Here is a 23,161-nt window from a genome sequence, read left to right on the forward strand (position 1 = left end):
ACACACACACACACACACACACACACACACACACACACACACACACACACACACACACACACACTCTCTCTTACCTTTATACACACACACACACACACACACACACACTTACACACTTAACACCATCATGGTAACATACATGAAATTAAAAATTGCAGTAAACATTAATTTAACAACAAAAAACTGTTACATAAAAGCCTAATGTACATAACTGATTAGAACAAAACTATGAAGAAACAGTTATTCCAACAAAAATACATCAAGTGTGAAGTGTTGCGCAGGGAATTGTGGGAATGTCAATTTACGTTTTTTCACTGTAAATTATACAATGACAATAACAGTATTTTACTGTAAAATTTACGGTTAGATCTATCACAGATATTTACCGTATATTGTATGGAAACTTTCTGTTAACCAATAACAGTTTTTCACCGTAGCATTTTACAGTGTTTTATCCGGCGTTCCTGAGACGCTTTTGGGGAAATGCAGGTCTGGTCCGATAGGAATGTGTTTTCTGTGTCAGTGTTTGATCCACCAACACACAGGATTGGTTTGTAGTTTTGATGCTTTTGTTCATGTTTTTGTTCATCTGCAGATTTCACATGAGTTTGAACATTTAGGGTTTTTTTCCCGATTGTCATGATGAACACAGAAATAATAACAGTAAAACTGTACAAGAAAAAATTCTATTCAGTTAGGTGAACATCTAAGCATGCTTGTATATCAAGAACGGCACGGTCCATTAAACATGTTTAATGCATTATGTATAAATGTGTGTGTGTGTGTGCATATATATATATATATATATATATATATATATATATATATAACCTGTTGTGTCCATTCTTGTACAGTTTATGATCTGATCTGTCTGTGTATATTTGGATATGCATCTACAGCCGCATGTTCATGAGTGTTTTAGGCCTGTAAGGAGAAATAATGTCATATGAGACAGTACTTTACATTACAGGCCGAAACAACATATCGAAAAACTGAAAGATTTACACTTGACGGTCAAAATATCTGAACTCCTTTATGAATTGTAAACAAGACTCCGTTTACTGGCAGACTGATATAAACCTCATAAATAATATTTCATAAAGCCAATCAGATTTATTTCAGCGGACTCTTCTATCCCATAATTATGATTTACAAAAGCACTGTTGTTGTTTCTGCTGTGATTGTGATGTTGCAGCGCTCATGCGTGAGGGAGGGGCTCGTGCTCGTGCCTCTGTGCGTCTGACGTCAGCACGCAAAGCCCCAAACCCGAGACCGAAGCTGTAAACAATAAAACCCAGCCCGTCCATCCTCCATGCGCTAAACATGCATTTACCCGCGATGACGGTCGTGTTCTCGGTGCTGTTGTGCCTCTCGTGCGCCTTCAGGTCCGCTCGAGGTGAGTGAGTGTGTGTGAGAGAGTGTTCTGACCCGGTTCGGCTTTATTCAGTGATGGTCCGCGCGAGCATCTGTGCTAATGCTAAAGCCGCGACCGATATTCCCGGAGTCCCCCGATCACCGCGACCGTTATTGCGATATTCCCCGGAACGGACGCGTTCTCCTCGGTGTTCTCGACGGGTTCTGTGGCGAGCGGGTCTGTGAACGGGTTCGGTACTGAGCTCAGATGTGTTGAGTGGGTCGAGATTGAGCTGACACACATCCAGCTTAAGATGGATGATTACATCAACACTCCCATAAACACATCATCTTCAGTCCTGATTATTATATCTCAATAATCAGGCAATATCATGCATATAGTGACACATGAAGATTGTTGTGTTATAATGAAAATGCATGACATATTTCATACTCCTCATCTTTGTTTTTGTGTATGAATTGGGCCTTTATTACACTGATGAGCTCTTTATGACTTATAAACCAGTATATCTGATTAATACACCGGTATATTTAATTAATACACCGGTATATCTGATTAATACACCGGTATATTTAATTAATACAGCGGTATATCTGATTAATACACCGGTATATCTGATTAATACACCGGTATATTTAATTAATACACCGGTATATCTGATTAATACACCGGTATATCTGATTAATACACCGGTATATCTGATTAATACAGCGGTATATCTGATTAATACAGCGGTATATCTGATTAATACACCGGTATATCGGATTAATACACCGGTATATCTGATTTATACACCGGTATATTTAATTAATACACCGGTATATCTGATTAATACACCGGTATATCTGATTAATACACCGGTATATCTGATTAATACAGCGGTATATCTGATTAATACAGCGGTATATCTGATTAATACAGCGGTATATCTGATTAATACAGCGGTATATCTGATTAATACAGTGGTATATCTGATTAATACAGCGGTATATCTGATTAATACAGCGGTATATCTGATTAATACAGCGGTATATCTGATTAATACAGCGGTATATCTGATTAATACAGCGGTATATCTGATTAATACAGCGGTATATCTGATTAATACAGCGGTATATCTGATTAATACAGCGGTATATCTGATTAATACAGCGGTATATCTGATTAATACAGCGGTATATCTGATTAATACAGCGGTATATCTGATTAATACAGCGGTATATCTGATTAATACAGCGGTATATCTGATTAATACAGCGGTATATCTGATTAATACAGCGGTATATCTGATTAATACAGCGGTATATCTGATTAATACAGCGGTATATCTGATTAATACAGCGGTATATCTGATTAATACAGCGGTATATCTGATTAATACAGTGGTATATCTGATTAATACAGCGGTATATCTGATTAATACAGCGGTATATCTGATTAATACAGCGGTATATCTGATTAATACAGCGGTATATCTGATTAATACAGCGGTATATCTGATTAATACAGCGGTATATCTGATTAATACAGCGGTATATCTGATTAATACAGTGGTATATCTGATTAATACACCGGTATATCTGATTAATACACCGGTATATCTGATTAATACAGCGGTATATCTGATTAATACAGCGGTATATCTGATTAATACAGCGGTATATCTGATTAATACACCGGTATATTTAATTAATACAGCGGTATATCTGATTAATACAGCGGTATATCTGATTAATACAGCGGTATATCTGATTAATACACCGGTATATCTGATTAATACAGCGGTATATCTGATTAATACAGCGGTATATCTGATTAATACAGCGGTATATCTGATTAATACACCGGTATATCGGATTAATACACCGGTATATTTGATTAATACACCGGTATATCTGATTAATACAGCGGTATATCTGATTAATACACCGGTATATCTGATTAATACACCGGTATATTTAATTAATACAGCGGTATATCTGATTAATACAGCGGTATATCTGATTAATACACCGGTATATCTGATTAATACACCGGTATATTTAATTAATACAGCGGTATATCTGATTAATACAGCGGTATATCTGATTAATACAGCGGTATATCTGATTAATACAGCGGTATAACTGATTAATACAGCGGTATATATATGATTAATACAGCGGTATATCTGATTAATACACCGGTATATTTGATTAATACACCGGTATATCTGATTAATACACCGGTATATCTGATTAATACAGCGGTATAACTGATTAATACAGCGGTATATCTGATTAATACAGCGGTATATTTGATTAATACAGCGGTATAACTGATTAATACACCGGTATATCTGATTAATACAGCGGTATATCTGATTAATACAGCGGTATATCTGATTAATACAGCGGTATATCTGATTAATACAGCGGTATATCTGATTAATACAGCGGTATATCTGATTAATACAGCGGTATATCTGATTAATACAGCGGTATATTTGATTAATACAGCGGTATATCTGATTAATACACCGGTATATCTGATTAATACAGCGGTATAACTGATTAATACAGCGGTATATCTGATTAATACAGCGGTATATTTGATTAATACACCGGTATATCTGATTAATACAGCGGTATAACTGATTAATACAGCGGTATATCTGATTAATACAGCGGTATATCTGATTAATACAGCGGTATATCTGATTAATACACCGGTATATCTGATTAATACACCTGTATATCTGATTAATACACTGGTATATCTGATTAATACACCTGTATATCTGATTAATACAGCGGTATATCTGATTAATACAGCGGTATATCTGATTAATACAGCGGTATATCTGATTAATACAGCGGTATATCTGATTAATACAGCGGTATATCTGATTAATACACCTGTATATCTGATTAATACAGCGGTATATCTGATTAATACAGCGGTATATCTGATTAATACACCTGTATATCTGATTAATACAGCGGTATATCTGATTAATACACCTGTATATCTGATTAATACACTGGTATATCTGATTAATACACTGGTATATCTGATTAATACAGCGGTATATCTGATTAATACAGCGGTATATCTGATTAATACAGCGGTATATCTGATTAATACAGCGGTATATCTGATTAATACAGCGGTATATCTGATTAATACAGCGGTATATTTGATTAATACAGCGGTATATCTGATTAATACACCGGTATATCTGATTAATACACCGGTATATCTGATTAATACAGCGGTATATCTGATTAATACAGCGGTATATCTGATTAATACAGCGGTATAACTGATTAATACAGCGGTATATCTGATTAATACAGCGGTATATTTGATTAATACACCGGTATATCTGATTAATACACCGGTATATCTGATTAATACAGCGGTATAACTGATTAATACAGCGGTATATCTGATTAATACAGCGGTATATTTGATTAATACAGCGGTATATCTGATTAATACACCGGTATATCTGATTAATACACTGGTATATCTGATTAATACAGCGGTATATCTGATTAATACAGCGGTATATCTGATTAATACAGCGGTATATCTGATTAATACAGTTGTATATCTGATTAATACACCGGTATATCTGATTAATACAGTGGTATATCTGATTAATACAGCGGTATATTTGATTAATACACCTGTATATCTGATTAATACACTGGTATATCTGATTAATACAGCGGTATATCTGATTAATACACCGGTATATCTGATTAATACAGCGGTATATCTGATTAATACAGCGGTATATCTGATTAATACAGCGGTATAACTGATTAATACAGCGGTATATCTGATTAATACAGCGGTATATTTGATTAATACAGCGGTATATCTGATTAATACACCGGTATATCTGATTAATACACTGGTATATCTGATTAATACAGCGGTATATCTGATTAATACAGCGGTATATCTGATTAATACAGCGGTATATCTGATTAATACAGCGGTATATTTGATTAATACAGCGGTATATCTGATTAATACAGCGGTATATCTGATTAATACAGTGGTATATCTGATTAATACACCGGTATATCTGATTAATACAGTGGTATATCTGATTAATACAGCGGTATATCTGATTAATACACCGGTATATCTGATTAATACACCTGTATATCTGATTAATACAGCGGTATATCTGATTAATACACCGGTATATCTGATTAATACACTGGTATATCTGATTAATACAGCGGTATATCTGATTAATACAGCGGTATATCTGATTAATACAGCGGTATATCTGATTAATACAGCGGTATATCTGATTAATACAGCGGTATATCTGATTAATACAGCGGTATATTTGATTAATACAGCGGTATATCTGATTAATACACCGGTATATCTGATTAATACACCGGTATATCTGATTAATACAGCGGTATAACTGATTAATACAGCGGTATATCTGATTAATACAGCGGTATATTTGATTAATACAGCGGTATATCTGATTAATACACCGGTATATCTGATTAATACACTGGTATATCTGATTAATACAGCGGTATATCTGATTAATACAGCGGTATATCTGATTAATACAGCGGTATATCTGATTAATACAGTGGTATATCTGATTAATACACCGGTATATCTGATTAATACAGTGGTATATCTGATTAATACAGCGGTATATCTGATTAATACAGCGGTATATTTGATTAATACAGCGGTATATCTGATTAATACAGCGGTATATCTGATTAATACACTGGTATATCTGATTAATACAGCGGTATATCTGATTAATACAGCGGTATATCTGATTAATACAGCGGTATATCTGATTAATACAGTGGTATATCTGATTAATACACTGGTATATCTGATTAATACAGCGGTATATCTGATTAATACAGCGGTATATCTGATTAATACAGCGGTATATCTGATTAATACAGTGGTATATCTGATTAATACACCGGTATATCTGATTAATACACCGGTATATCTGATTAATACAGCGGTATATCTGATTAATACACCGGTATATCTGATTAATACAGCGGTATATCTGATTAACACAGCGGTATATCTGATTAATACACCGGTATGTCTGATTAATACACCGGTATGTCTGATTAATACACCGGTATATCTGATTAATACACCGGTATATCTGATTAATACAGCGGTATATCTGATTAATACAGCGGTATATCTGATTAATACAGCGGTATATCTGATTAATACAGCGGTATATCTGATTAATACAGCGGTATATCTGATTAATACAGCGGTATATCTGATTAATACAGCGGTATATCTGATTAATACAGCGGTATATCTGATTAATACACCGGTATATCTGATTAATACACCGGTATATCTGATTAATACACCGGTATATCTGATTAATACAGCGGTATATCTGATTAATACACCGGTATATCTGATTAATACAGCGGTATATCTGATTAATACAGTGGTATATCTGATTAATACACTGGTATATCTAATTAATACAGCGGTATATCTGATTAATACAGCGGTATATCTGATTAATACAGCGGTATGTCTGATTAATACAGCGGTATATCTGATTAATACAGCGGTATATCTGATTAATACAGCGGTATATCTGATTAATACAGCGGTATATCTGATTAATACAGCGGTATATCTGATTAATACACCGGTATATCTGATTAATACAGCGGTATATCTGATTAATACACCGGTATATTTAATTAATACAGCGGTATATCTGATTAATACAGCGGTATATCTGATTAATACACCGGTATATCTGATTAATACACCGGTATATCTGATTAATACACTGGTATATCTGATTAATACACTGGTATATCTGATTAATACAGCGGTATATCTGATTAATACAGCGGTATATCTGATTAATACAGCGGTATATCTGATTAATACAGTGGTATATCTGATTAATACACCGGTATATCTGATTAATACACCGGTATATCTGATTAATACAGCGGTATATCTGATTAATACACCGGTATATCTGATTAATACAGCGGTATATCTGATTAACACAGCGGTATATCTGATTAATACACCGGTATGTCTGATTAATACACCGGTATGTCTGATTAATACACCGGTATATCTGATTAATACACCGGTATATCTGATTAATACAGCGGTATATCTGATTAATACAGCGGTATATCTGATTAATACAGCGGTATATCTGATTAATACAGCGGTATATCTGATTAATACAGCGGTATATCTGATTAATACAGCGGTATATCTGATTAATACAGCGGTATATCTGATTAATACAGCGGTATATCTGATTAATACACCGGTATATCTGATTAATACACCGGTATATCTGATTAATACAGCGGTATATCTGATTAATACAGCGGTATATCTGATTAATACACCGGTATATCTGATTAATACAGCGGTATATCTGATTAATACAGTGGTATATCTGATTAATACACTGGTATATCTAATTAATACAGCGGTATATCTGATTAATACAGCGGTATATCTGATTAATACAGCGGTATGTCTGATTAATACAGCGGTATATCTGATTAATACAGCGGTATATCTGATTAATACAGCGGTATATCTGATTAATACAGCGGTATATCTGATTAATACAGCGGTATATCTGATTAATACACCGGTATATCTGATTAATACAGCGGTATATCTGATTAATACACCGGTATATTTAATTAATACAGCGGTATATCTGATTAATACATCGGTATATCTGATTAATACACCGGTATATCTGATTAATACAGTGGTATATCTGATTAATACAGAGGTATATATGATTAATACAGCGGTATATATGATTAATACAGTGGTATTTCTGATTAATACACTGGTATATCTGATTAATACAGCGGTATATCTGATTAATACAGCGGTATATCTGATTAATACAGCGGTATATCTGATTAATACAGCGGTATATCTGATTTATACACCGGTATATTTAATTAATACAGTGGTATATCTGATTAATACACCGGTATATCTGATTAATACACCGGTATATCTGATTAATACAGCGGTATATCTGATTAATACAGCGGTATATCTGATTAATACACCGGTATATCTGATTAATACACCGGTATATTTGATTAATACAGCGGTATATCTGATTAATACATCGGTATATCTGATTAATACACCGGTATATCTGATTAATACACCGGTATATTTGATTAATACAGCAGTATATCTGATTAATACACCGGTATATCTAGGGCTGGATGATTAATCGAAAAATAGTCGAAACCGAAATTCAGAGCCTATATCGACGTAATTTTACCATGTCGGTTATTTCGTTTTTTTAATCCTATTAATATTTCCGCCCACTGTGTGTTAATGTACTTTCCCCTTAAAACATATTACCGCGTGTGTATTCACGTAACTCCGCCCCGTCCAGTCTGCGACATTGAAGCAACATGAGCCCCTTTCACACAGCGCGTTGATCCCGGGAAATTGCCAGAACAAACACCTTCTGTGTGAACGCAAACACGACCCGGGATTGATGCCAGGTTGGGGACATAGTAACATTGGCGTGTTCAGTCCCGGAACGCGCGCTGTGTGAACAAAAGCCATAATCAATGACGTCTCGTAATGATGACGCTAAGCCGGGATCGTTCGCCAGCGTGAAACGGTTCGTAATGCGCTAGTTTATGATCGAATCAGAGAAAAAAAATGCACAAGCGTGGTTTCTCGAGAGAAATCGCAGCTCATAAGCAAACTATAGACGCCGCTGGGACATGTCACGTGTCTTTGCGTGTTGTGTGTGCCTGTGTGAACGCACTCTCTTGATTCCGGAAAATCACTGGCAGTATGAATGAACCAAAGTCAAACGAACCCGGGTCAAATCCTGGGCCACTTTATCCGTGTGTTTTCCGGAATCTCTGTGTGAAAGGGAACACAAACACTGAGTCAACTCAGCAACAGGAGCCGCTTGTACCAAAGAAACACGCGAAAAAAGAGAGAGACTGACAAACGCCCAGCAACACGTGCCTCCACTCCACAAAACAGGTTTCCATAACACATATTGCTATACAATTATGAAAAGGATTAGTTTTTTTAGTTTTATACAAGTTATATTTTACTTTTAAGATGCTAATATTTACAATGATTTTTGTTTACAAAAAGAACTATTTTCTACATTTTTAGGAAACTTTCTTTTTACATTAAAACTTAATTACTTTTTTATAAGACGTTTTTATTTCAAGCATTGTATGCTTTGTTTGATTCAATTGTTTGAAATATTTAATAAGTAAGCATTAAAAGCTATCTGTGCGTTTCCTTATTTTAGAATCACAAAGATAGGATTATGCATTCTTTCATTAAAAAAAATAACCGTGAACATATTTACAGGACACGCCTTGCCAGTGACACATGAGAAAGAATTTTTATTAAATAATCGTTCAATAATCGTAATCGAGGTAACCTGTTCGATTAATCGCGATTATGATTTTAGCCAAAATCGTCCAGCCCTAGGTATATCTGATTAATACAGCAGTATTTGACCATTGTAAGATGATAGCAATCATCTCTCATTATAGCATTTCTGTGGCCTTAAAAAAAGTGAAAATTATTTGGTAAAATAGATTTTCATTTTAGAAATTAGGCATATGTGTTAATTTCTCTCTCTCTCTCTCTCTCTCTCTCTCTCTCTCTCTCTCTCTCTATATATATATATATATATATATATATATATATATATAGGCCTCTCGGAATAGATTTGAACAGCATGTGTTGATAAGCATGGAATGTTTATCTGAAATACACATACAGTGAATATAATTGGAGCTGCTGTCAGGAATATGGAGATCTCGGCAGGTGGAGCTGGGGAGGGAGGATGGCTGGGAGTCACATGACCCCGTTGATCACATTCAGGACAGATATAATGGGGATACAGTGAGATCCAGGCAGATGAGCAATAAATATGTCAGTGAACAAATCTTGAATAAGAAATAACAAATTTTACTAAAATGCAAAATTATAGCGACATGCAAATTCATCAAGTAAATATTAAAATTGTAATGGCAAATAAGTTTAAACAAAAATCATATTGTATAGTTTATAATAAATTACAGGGTATTGTATGTAAAATATGAAGATTGTGAGCATCAGGGGCCTGTGCCATGATGGTAGTTGAACAAACTCAGGGTTACAGGATTAGTTTAGAGTTGACAAAACCAAACCAATCCAATCAGGCTTTGTTTGTACCATGATGCTGATCATTAACTTTCTCTGTCAACTCAGGCTTTGATCCTGAGTTTAGGAGTTTAAGTGTGACATCAGTAGCGAACAGCCAATCACATGTTGAGAGAGTGAGACTGAGATTAATTTCTTGCGAGGGAAGCAGCGCAATTCACTTCTTAAATAAAAGTATTAAAATAGTGAGAATTTAAACAAATTTACACAGCAAGAAGAAAACAGCTTCTATGAAAGAGGACAACTAAAAGAAAGTCTCGCTACTGTATATCAGTGCAATGGCGCTTTTCCACTACACAGTACCAGCTCGCCTTGGCTCGGCTCGACTCGCCTTTGTTTGGTTTTCCACTGTGTAAAAGTTGTACCTGTACCTGCTTTCGGGTACTTTTTTTCGTACCACCTCCGGCGAGGTTCTAAGCGAGCTGAGGCGAGCTAAGGCGATACTAAAATGTGACGTGAAAACAATGCCGACTGCTGATTGGTCAGAGAGAATCGTCACTATTCACTGCGTCATCATTGCACGCGCCAGATGGAGTATCCAGAATAACCCCGCCTTTTTTAAATAGTTTAGCCAGAGATAGTTACTAAACTTACTACTATTATTATGGCAACTCGGAAGAATACGCCGTGGTCAAACGAGGAGGTGCAGACATTTCTTTGTTTGGTTGCCGAAGAGAGGATCCAGCGAGAGCTTGATGGGGCAACGAGGAACGAAATGCGTCGCTATGACGACCGGGTACTATTTGTGGCGATACTTTCTGCTACTTTCTGTAATGGAAAACGGAACGAAAAGCGAGCCGAGTCGAGGCGAGCCAAGGCGAGTCGAGCTGGTACTGGTAATGGAAAAGCGCCACAAGTAAAAGTTGTGAAGTTATTTTATACAGCTGATAAAGGTATAGAGAGAATTGAACATTTAAGCTCACATGTAGTCATTTTATAGCTTCATCTATTGATGCTAAAGTGTATTTATATTACCTTTATATATTTATTCATTTAAACTGCGTAATAATAATTTATTAACTAAAATTGTACATGTGTGATTGATAAAGGGTATAATAATTACATAAATAATATCTAAATCATACAAATTTATTATTCTAAATAAGCATCACTTAAAACCAGACGATTTTGTCTTTAAAAATCATTTGCTATGTAGTGACCTTTAATTTGGAGTAGAAACAGGTGGAGTGAGTTTATCGCATCAGGCATGTGTCACTTTGCTCACAGCTGATTGGTCCAAGTTCAGTTTGCAACCTCTTACGTAGAACATAACCTGCCCCGGACCAGGTTAGCCGTGGAGCGTAAGTTACTATGGCGATGAACACTGCTAAAACCCAAACCACTTTCATGGTCCCTAAAACCCAGGGTTGATGAAAACTAAACTTATACATAGCTGGCTAGCCACCTAAACCGGCTTCATGGTATAGCCCCATGAAGATATCAGCAGAAAAGAAGAAGCCCCTATCTTCTGAAACTAAACAAGTCCTATGCTGTGCACAGAACAGGACTAGGGGAAGGATCTCTCTATCCTAACTCTCGGAGTATCTCTCTATCCTAACTCTCGGAGTATCTCTCTATCCTAACTCTCGGAGTATCTCTCTATCCTAACTCTCGGAGTATCTCTCTATCCTAACTCTCGGAGTATCTCTCTATCCTAACTCTCGGAGTATCTCTCTATCCTAACTCTCGGAGTATCTCTCTATCCTAACTCTCGGAGTATCTCTCTATCCTAACTCTCGGAGTATCTCTCTATCCTAACTCTTGAGGATCTCTCTATCCTAACTCTCGGAGGATCTCTCTATCCTAACTCTCGGAGGATCTCTCTATCCTAACTCTCGAGGATCTCTCTATCCTAACTCTCTCGGAGGATCTCTCTATCCTAACTCTCGGAGGACTCTCTATCCTAACTCTCGAGGATCTCTCTATCCTAACTCTCGGAGTATCTCTCTATCCTAACTCTCGGAGTATCTCTCTATCCTAACTCTCGGAGTATCTCTCTATCCTAACTCTCGGAGTATCTCTCTATCCTAACTCTCGGAGGATCTCTCTATCCTAACTCTCGGAGTATGTCTCTATCCTAACTCTCGGAGTATGTCTCTATCCTAACTCTCGGAGTATGTCTCTATCCTAACTCTCGGAGTATCTCTCTATCCTAACTCTCGGAGTATCTCTCTATCCTAACTCTCGGAATATCTCTCTATCCTAACTCTCGGAGTATCTCTCTATCCTAACTCTTGAGGATCTCTCTATCCTAACTCTCGGAGGATCTCTCTATCCTAACTCTCGGAGGATCTCTCTATCCTAACTTTCGGAGGATCTCTCTATCCTAACTCTCGGAGGATCTCTCTATCCTAACTCTCTCGGAGGATCTCTCTATCCTAACTCTCGGAGTATCTCTCTATCCTAACTCTCTAGGATCTCTATTCTAACTCTCGGAGGATCTCTCTATCCTAACTCTCGGAGTATCTCTCTATCCTAACTCTCGGAGTATGTCTCTATCCTAACTCTCGGAGTATGTCTCTATCCTAACTCTCGGAGTATCTCTCTATCCTAACTCTCGGAGTATCTCTCTATCCTAACTCTCGGAGTATCTCTCTATCCTAACTCTCGGAGTATCTCTCTATCCTAACTCTCGGAGGATCTCTCTATCCTAACTCTCGGAGGATCTCTCTATCCTAACTCTCGGAGGATCTCTCTATCCTAACTCTCGGAGGATCTCTCTATCCTAACTCTCGGAGGATCTCTCTATCCTAACTCTCGGAGGATCTCTCTATCCTAACTCTCGGAGGATCTCTCTATCTTAACTCTCGGAGGATCTCTCTATCCTAACTCTCGGAGGATCTCTCTATCCTAACTCTCGGTGGATCTCTCTATCCTAAGGGCCTGTCCCAATACCTCCCCTTACCCTAGATTTCTGCCCTAACCCTTGTTTTTGTGCGTTCTCGTGTAGGGGTAGGGTGTCCCAATACTCTAAAGAGCAAGGGGGAGTGCTATTCTCCCCTTAAAATCAACCCTCAAAACATAGTGCGGTCCGATGCAGGCTTAAAACGAAGTGGAAGATGAAATTACCCAGGATAGCTTGCGGACTCAGCAAGCTAAATGTTTTTAAACAAGATGGCGGACACCGCTGGAAAGGAAGAATTGAAGTATATTTTCAAAAATAAGCATGTTAAAATTTCTAAATATGTTGGAATATGTTAGTTTGATGCACATCCAATGGACTGTTAAGTTTTGAACACTAATGTTAGAAAATATTTCACAAAGCTATCTATCCGACGATATTCATGATATCTGCCGAGTGCTTCGAGAGAGTCTGCCCATCAAATATACATCTGATCTGGTTCATCTAATTTTATTTTCGATTTTGGATTCCAAGGATTATAAAAAGAAGATGTGAGGTAAAACTATTAAAAACTAGCCGCGTTCGTCTAACGTTAGTGCTTCATCTTTTTCTTCACAGCACGCTGAGAAATGACAGCGCGCTTTGAAGAAAAAAGATGAAGCTCTCCCTAACGTTAAACAATCAGTGATTGTTGTAAAATTGCTAATTCTAAATTGCGGGAGGTGTTTGACTGTAAAAAGTGCTATTATAAGCACAATGATCTGCAAACGTTGACCCTGTTCCCATGGCGGCGAACGGCGAGCGCTCGGAAACGGACTGCAACTAGACAAGCGAACTATATTTTGGGTTTCATGTGCGCGTCTAAACGAGTAAATACAGACAAAAATATGGCGAATGCGTCTTCTATGTAGGGCTGTGCAATTAATCGAATTTCGATTTCAATTTCGATTTTGGCTCCCAACGATCTCCAAAATAGTACAATCGACTAAAAACGATTATTTTGTCCTGTGTTCTGAATGACTCGCGGACGCGCACATCCGCCTCTCTCGAAGCCGTAAACTCTCTCAGCCTATACAGTCATAAACTGCAAGCACAATAAACTTCACAATAACAATTGGCTAATTTAATATAGACTGGAGTGAGACCATAGACGTATCTCGAGCTGTCGCAGATCTCTGCTCGATCACTGTAGCGCCTCAGTTAAAGCGAACGGCAGAGCGAGCGCAAATGACCTGATCATGTTCCGCTTTACATCACGAAACAAATAGAGAATGAACACAGGGAGCGACATCAACACTTGTCTGCTTGTCAGGGAAAAGGGGATTTTAAGTTTCAAGTAAAAGAGTTTTACTTGCCCGACCGATCAAAACGCGAGATGGTTTTGATCTTATACAGTCATTGTAAACAGAGATCGGTAACGGATAGTTTCTGGAAGCTGAGCCTGTCTATTTGTGAGAGAGACATTAGTGGAGAAATAAAAAACAAATGAGCCTAACAGCTCACACAAAAACTCACAGAAGAAACATAATGAGGTAGAAATGTTGAGTTTTTTTTAACATATGTAGTTTAGTAACATAACACGAATAAGGGCTGTTCTATATCACGATTGCAAATGTTACATTGAATTTATAGTTTCGTAAACAAGTAGCCTAGTTTATATGTAGTAACTTACATTTTAGACGCAATATTGACTGGTTTTGTTCTATTTCACTAGAAAATTGTTACAAAAGAAAAGCATCTCTAAGCGCTGTGTTTTGTTACTGAATGATTCATTATTTTGAACGAATCGTTTTAATGAATGAGTCAATGATTCATTTATTAAGACGGTCACTTGTCGCCACCTATTGTTTAAAGGTATCATTGATTTTATTTTTTATTTTATTATTTGTTTTAATCTCATAATATTTTTACAGTTGTAATTTTGCAGTGTAAATTAATTGAATGGATACCAGCCCTTTTTATTACAACTGAATTTGATCAAATGTAAGAATTTGACATAAGACATATATTTATTAAGGTTTAATGAATTGTCCTTTATAAAGGCAAAAAACGCCCTGGTGACCTCCTACAACAAATTCATTTGTAAACATGTCACCTTTTTCACCACTTGTGAGTTTGCAGGTCTGTTTAATAGTTCAAAAAGTACAATAAATGTTCACATTTTGATTTTTTTTAAGAGTTGTTGAAAGGTGTCTTTTAATAAATGCAACACGTTCCCAAAGTCATGTAAAATAATCGTGTTACATAATCGTGATTTCAATACTGACCAAAATAATCGTGATTATGATTTTTTCCATAATCGAGCAGCCCTACTTCTATGTTCCACATGTCTCTGTTGATTCATCAGACGTAGATAAACGAACACAGGCCACACAACAGCTGGAACCGGCATTTTCTGAATTGAAATAGTATTAGACACGTTGACGCTGCGCGTGACGTAGTGAGGTTTGCTGCGCGTGACGTAGTGAGGTTTGCTGCGCGTGACGTAGTGAGGTTTACCACGCTAATTTGCATATAGTGGTGTCCCATTTCATAGGGAAAGATCTTCAACTCCACTTCCCTTGTTGAGGGGACTTTAATTTCGAGGGCACTCAAAACCAAGTGGAAGTTTTAAGGGGGGAGAAATGGGACAGGGCCTAACTCTCGGAGGATCTCTCTATCCTAACTCTCGGAGGATCTCTCTATCCTAACTCTCGTAGGATCTCTCTATCCTAACTCTCGAGGATCTCTCTATCCTAACTCTCGTGGATCTCTCTATCCTAACTCTCGAGGATCTCTCTATCCTAACTCTCGTGGATCTCTCTATCCTAACTCTCGTGGATCTCTCTATCCTAACTCTCGAGGATCTCTCTATCCTAACTCTCGGAGGATCTCTCTATCCTAACTCTCGGAGGATCTCTCTATCCTAACTCTCGGAGGATCTCTCTATCCTAACTCTCGGAGGATCTCTCTATCCTAACTCTCGTGGATCTCTCTATCCTAACTCTCGGAGGATGTCTCTATCCTAACTCTCAAAGGATCTCTCTATCCTAACTCTCGGAGGATCTCTCTATCCTAACTCTCGGAGGATCTCTCTATCCTAACTCTCGGAGGATCTCTCTATCCTAACTCTCGGAGGATCTCTCTATCCTAACTCTCGGAGGATCTCTCTATCCTAACTCTCGGAGGATCTCTCTATCCTAACTCTCGTAGGATCTCTCTATCCTAACTCTCGAGGATCTCTCTATCCTAACTCTCGTGGATCTCTCTATCCTAACTCTCGAGGATCTCTCTATCCTAACTCTCGTGGATCTCTCTATCCTAACTCTCGTGGATCTCTCTATCCTAACTCTCGAGGATCTCTCTATCCTAACTCTCGGAGGATCTCTCTATCCTAACTCTCGGAGGATCTCTCTATCCTAACTCTCGGAGGATCTCTCTATCCTAACTCTCGGAGGATCTCTCTATCCTAACTCTCAAGGATCTCTCTATCCTAACTCTCGGAGGATGTCTCTATCCTAACTCTCAAAGGATCTCTCTATCCTAACTCTCGGAGGATCTCTCTATCCTAACTCTCGGAGGATCTCTCTATCCTAACTCTCGGAGGATCTCTCTATCCTAACTCTCGGAGGATCTCTCTATCCTAACTCTCGGAGGATCTCTCTATCCTAACTCTCGGAGGATCTCTCTATCCTAACTCTCGAGGATCTCTCTATCCTAACTCTCGTGGATCTCTCTATCCTAACTCTCGTGGATCTCTCTATCCTAACTCTCGAGGATCTCTCTATCCTAACTCTCGGAGGATCTCTCTATCCTAACTCTCGGAGGATCTCTATCCTAACTCTCGGAGGATCTCTCTATCCTAACTCTCGTGGATCTCTCTATCCTAACTCTCGAGGATCTCTCTATCCTAACTCTCGGAGGATCTCTCTATCCTAACTCTCGGAGGATCTCTCTATCCTAACTCTCGGAGGATCTCTCTATCCTAACTTTTGGAGGATCTCTCTATCCTAACTCTCGGAGGATCTCTCTATCCTAACTCTCGGAGGATCTATCTATCCTAACTCTCGTGGATCTCTCTATCCTAACTCTCGTGGATCTCTCTATCCTAATTCTCGTGGATTTCTCTATCCTAACTCTCGGAGGATCTCTCTATCCTAACTCTCGGAGGATCTCTCTATCCTAACTCTCGGAGGATCTCTCTATCCTAACTCTCGGAGGATCTCTCTATCCTAACTCTCGGAGGATCTCTCTATCCTAACTCTCGGAGGATCTCTCTATCCTAACTCTCGGAGGATCTCTCTATCCTAACTCTCGGAGGATCTCTCTATCCTAACTCTCGGAGGATCTCTCTATCCTAACTCTCGGAGGATCTCTCTATCCTAACTCTCGGAGGATCTCTCTATCCTAACTCTCGGAGGATCTCTCTATCCTAACTCTCGGAGGATCTCTCTATCCTAACTCTCGGAGGATCTCTCTATCCTAACTCTCGGAGGATCTCTCTATCCTAACTCTCGGAGGATCTCTCTATCCTAACTCTCGGAGTATGTCTCTATCCTAACTCTCGGAGTATGTCTCTATCCTAACTCTCGGAGTATGTCTCTATCCTAACTCTCGGAGTATGTCTCTATCCTAACTCTCGGAGTATGTCTCTATCCTAACTCTCGGAGTATGTCTCTATCCTAACTCTCGGAGTATGTCTCTATCCTAACTCTCGGAGTATGTCTCTATCCTAACTCTCGGAGTATGTCTCTATCCTAACTCTCGGAGTATGTCTCTATCCTAACTCTCGGAGTATGTCTCTATCCTAACTCTCGACGATCTCTTTATCCTAACTCTCGGAGTATGTCTCTATCCTAACTCTCGAGGATCTCTCTATCCTAACTCTCGTGGATCTCTCTATCCTAACTCTCGAGGATGAACTCTAGACAGCTTGAGCACTAGCAGGTCAACATGTTCTCGGAAGACACACAGAATTACTTCAGAAACTTGTGTGGTTTTAACAGCTTTTGGAGAATATAGCAGCATCTTGCCGTATCTCACGCCTGCAGAGATTAAAACACACACTTTGATACCATGTTACATCATGTTTTGTGTGTCTATGTGTGTGTGTATACAATAAACATAAATTTCAAATCAGGAAAATGTGTTTGTTGTGTTATTAACAGTAATGTATGAATACAGCCAGCTTAATATAAGACTGTAAAGATCTGACAGAATAAATAAGAATAATGGTTAAATAACAAAACCATAAGAATAATGATCCAATGTTCCATTTCACTTCATGCAGCTAGTAGATCAAATTATGAATGTTTCATGTTCATCAATATACATATTATTTATTAGTGCTCAGCTTTATCAAGACCTTCAGATGTTTAGCACACGAGTGATCATATTTCATATAACAGCACTGTAACTTCATAAAATATCAGTTCCTCCATATGTGACCATGGACTCCAAACCCAGTCACGAGTCGCACGGGTAGATTTGTGGCAATAGCCAACAATACATAATATGGGGCAAAATTATCGATTTTTCTTTTATGTCAAAAATCATTTGGATATTAAAGAATTAGTTCACTTTAAAATAAGAATTAGCCCATGATTTACTCTCCCTCAAGTGACCCTAGGTGTTTATGACTTTCTTCTCTCAGACGAATAAAATCAGAGTTATATTAAACAATATCCTGGCTCTTCCCAGCTTTATAATGGCACTGGGTTCCAACCAACAATTTGAAGCTCAAAAACGGGCATCTATCCATCATAAAAGGGCTTCTATCCATCATAAGTGCATCTATCCATCATAAGTGCAACTATTCATCATCTATCCATCATTAAAGTGCTCCACAGGCTCCGGGGGGTTAATAAAGACCTTCTGAAGCAAAGCGATGAGTGTGTGTAAGAAAAATATTCATATTTAACACGTTACAAAGTAAAATTCTAGCTTCAGGCCAAACAAACATACACAGTCTACTTACGCCTAAAGCCAAACTTACGAAACTCATGGCTCAGAAGTAGCATAGTGCGTCAAGGCGTCAGAAGTAGCGTAGTGCGTTATGGCGTCAGAAGTAGCGTAGTGCGTCATGGCGTCAGATGTAGCGTAGTGCATCATGTCGTCAGAAGTAGCGTAGTGCGTCATGGCGTTAGAAGTAGCGTAGTGCTTCAAGGCGTCAGAAGTAGTGTAGTGCGTCAGAAGTAGCGTAGTGCGTCAGAAGTAGCGTAGTGCGTCAGAAGTAGCGTAGTGCGTCATGTCGTCAGAAGTAGCGTAGTGCGTCATGTCGTCAGAAGTAGCGTAGTGCGTCATGGCGTCAGATGTAGCGTAGTGCATCATGTCTTCAGAAGTAGCGTAGTGCGTCATGGCGTCAGAAGTAGCATAGTGCGTCAAGGCGTCAGAAGTAGCGTAGTGCGTTATGGCGTCAGAAGTAGCGTAGTGCGTCATGGCGTCAGATGTAGTGTAGTGCATCATGTCGTCAGAAGTAGCGTAGTGCGTCATGGCGTTAGAAGTAGCGTAGTGCTTCAAGGCGTCAGAAGTAGCGTAGTGCGTCAGAAGTAGCGTAGTGCGTCAGAAGTAGCGTAGTGCGTCAGAAGTAGCGTAGTGCGTCATGTCGTCAGAAGTAGCGTAGTGCGTCATGTCGTCAGAAGTAGCGTAGTGCGTCATGGCGTCAGATGTAGCGTAGTGCATCATGTCGTCAGAAGTAGCGTAGTGCGTCATGGCGTCAGAAGTAGCGTAGTGCTTCAAGGCGTCAGAAGTAGCGTAGTGCGTCAGAAGTAGCGTAGTGCGTCATGTCGTCAGAAGTAGCGTAGTGCGTCATGTCGTCAGAAGTAGCGTAATGCGTCATGTCGTCAGAAGTAGCGTAGTGCATCATGTCTTCAGAAGTAGCGTAGTGCGTCATGGCGTCAGAAGTAGCGTAGTGCGTCATGGCGTCAGAAGTAGCGTAGTGCGTCATGGCGTCAGAAGTAGCGTAGTGCGTCATGTCGTCAGAAGTAGCGTAGTGCTTCATGTCGTCAGAAGTAGCGTAGTGCATCATGTCTTCAGAAGTAGCGTAGTGCTTCAAGGCGTCAGAAGTAGCGTAGTGCGTCAGAAGTAGCGTAGTGCGTCAGAAGTAGCGTAGTGCGTCATGGCGTCAGAAGTAGCGTAGTGCGTCATGTCGTCAGAAGTAGCGTAGTGCGTCATGGCGTCAGAAGTAGCGTAGTGCGTCATGGCGTCAGAGGTAGCGTAGTGCGTCAAGGCGTCAGAAGTAGCGTAGTGCATCATGGCGTCAGAAGTAGCGTATTGCGTCATGGCGTCAGAAGTAGCGTAGTGCATCATGGCGTCAGAAGTAGCGTAGTGTGTCAAGGCGTCAGAAGTAGCGTAGTGCATCATGGCGTCAGAAGTAGCGTAGTGCATCATGGCATCAGAAGTAGCGTAGTGCATCATGGCGTCAGAAGTAGCGTAGTGCATCATGGCGTCAGAAGTAGCGTAGTGCATCATGGCGTCAGAAGTAGCGTAGTGTGTCAAGGCGTCAGAAGTAGCGTAGTGCATCATGGCGTCAGAAGTAGCGTAGTGCATCATGGCATCAGAAGTAGCGTAGTGCGTCATGGCGTCAGAAGTAGCGTAGTGTGTCAAGGCGTCAGAAGTAGCGTAGTGCATCATGGCGTCAGAAGTAGCGTAGTGCGTCATGGCGTCAGAAGTAGCGTAGTGCATCATGGCGTCAGAAGTAGCGTAGTGCGTCAAGGCGTCAGAAGTAGCGTAGTGCATCATGGGGTCAGAAGTAGCGTAGTGCATCATGGCGTCAGAAGTAGCGTAGTGCGTCATGGCGTCAGAAGTAGCGTAGTGTGTCAAGGCGTCAGAAGTAGCTTAGTGTGTCAAGGCGTCAGAAGTAGCGTAGTGCGTCATGGCGTCAGAAGTAGCGTAGTGCGTCATGGCGTCAGAAGTAGCGTAGTGTGTCAAGGCGTCAGAAGTAGCTTAGTGTGTCAAGGCGTCAGAAGTAGCGTAGTGCGTCATGGCGTAGTGTAAATATCAGCAGTGCAGATCATTACTCGCATAAGTTGCGCTTAGACTTAAATGGAATCTGTATGTACGTTTGGCCGCTAGTTATTTAACTTTATAAAGTTTTAATTATTTTACTTACACGAATGCATGGTTTCGCTTCAGAAGGCCTTTATTAACCCCTCAGAGCCTGTGGAGTACTTTTATGATGGACAGATGATGGATAGATGGACGTTTTTGTGCTTCAGACTGTTGCTTAAAGCTTGGAAGAGCCAGGATATTGTTTGATATAACTCTGATTGTATTCGTCTGAAAGAAGAGTGTCATATACACCTAGGATGACTTGAGGGCGAGTAAATCATGGGCTAATTCTCATTTTAAAGTGAACTAATGCTTTAAGTTAAGATCATGTTCCATGAAGATATTTTGTGAATTTCCTACCGTGAATATATAAAAAAATATATTTTTGTGATTGAATGCAGCAAAAGTGTGAAAATGTCCCCTTGTGACTGGTTTTGTGGTCCAGGGTCTTACGTATGGTCTTTATTTTCACGAGTCCTGTGATCACCCAGGGTCCAATCTTTAATACTGTTTGTGTGGTGAGCAGGTTACTATGGCAACCCGCTGAACAAGTACATCCGTCACTACGAGGGTCTGTCGTACGACCCGGATCAGCTTCAGGACCGGCACCATCGGGCCAGGAGAGCACTCACACACTCGGAGCGCGAGCTGGAGCTGCAGTTCCACGCACACGGCAGGTGAGACACACACACGATCTGTACACACACACACCGATCTGTAAACACACACTCACATGACAGGTGAGACACACACACACTTGGAGCGCGAGCTGGAGCTGCAGTTCCACGCAAACGGCAGGTGAGACGCACACACCGATCCGTACACACACACCGATCCGTAAACACACACTCACATGACAGGTGAGACACACACACACTTGGAGCGCGAGCTGGAGCTGCAGTTCCACGCAAACGGCAGGTGAGACACACACAATCCGTACACACACACCGATCCGTAAACACACACTCACATGACAGGTGAGACACACACACACTCGGAGCGCGAGCTGGAGCTGCAGTTCCACGCAAACGGCAGGTGAGACACACACACGATCCGTACACACACACACTCACAGGTACAGTACACGCCACTCCCTCTACAGGAACCACTACGCTACTGATGAACAGATCGGTCTGTAGTTGTCAGAGGGGTCGAGGCATCTATTGACCAGAACATGTCACCGCTGTCTTATAAACACCGGAGGAACTGTGGACACTTGTGTAGAAGTTCAACATGATGATGAGATGATCAGTGTAACTCCACAACAACTACATAAATGTCTCCACTAACATTCAGAAACTCTTCCTGAGTCTCTCCGTAAGGCTGCACTCGCTACTGGTTATTCTGGGATTCTGGATGAGTGAGATTGGCCTGTTTTGTTATTGCCGGAGTTTCTGAAGCTCGTGTAAAGACTCCGCCCTCTTCTGAACGGAGGCGGAGCTGCAGCTCATTTGCATTTAAAGGGACACACACACACAAAAACGGGCAAATTTGACAAGCCACCCTCAACATTAGAGCAGTTTTTCTGTGTAACGTCTCTCTCTCCTGTGATGTGAGTCTCGATCTGTTCGTCTTGCGGTTTCTGTCACTGAAAACATTTGTAAAATTGCAGTCATGTTTGAAATGTGTGTTTTCCACCTGGCAGACATTTCAACCTGCGG

General features: G+C 39.6%; 1 protein-coding gene across 1 annotated transcript in view; it reads left to right on the forward strand.

Annotated features, from left to right (window-relative positions):
* Positions 1–1,235: 1,235 nt before the first annotated feature.
* adam10b (ADAM metallopeptidase domain 10b) overlaps positions 1,236–23,161 on the forward strand; it is a 58,251-nt gene continuing 36,325 nt past the window's right edge. The window contains exons 1-3 of the mRNA XM_077200162.1: positions 1,236–1,396; positions 22,027–22,177; positions 23,146–23,161. The exon at positions 23,146–23,161 is cut by the window's right edge and continues 103 nt beyond it. Coding sequence (XP_077056277.1) covers positions 1,324–1,396; positions 22,027–22,177; positions 23,146–23,161 — 240 coding nt within the window. The 5' untranslated portion in view covers positions 1,236–1,323. The remainder of the gene's footprint in view (positions 1,397–22,026; positions 22,178–23,145) is intronic.

The sequence above is a fragment of the Siphateles boraxobius genome, unplaced genomic scaffold (assembly GCF_051911475.1).
Source record: "Siphateles boraxobius isolate OS27281-9 unplaced genomic scaffold, OSU_SipBor_1 44, whole genome shotgun sequence".
Classification (NCBI taxonomy): Eukaryota; Metazoa; Chordata; class Actinopteri; order Cypriniformes; family Leuciscidae; genus Siphateles; species Siphateles boraxobius.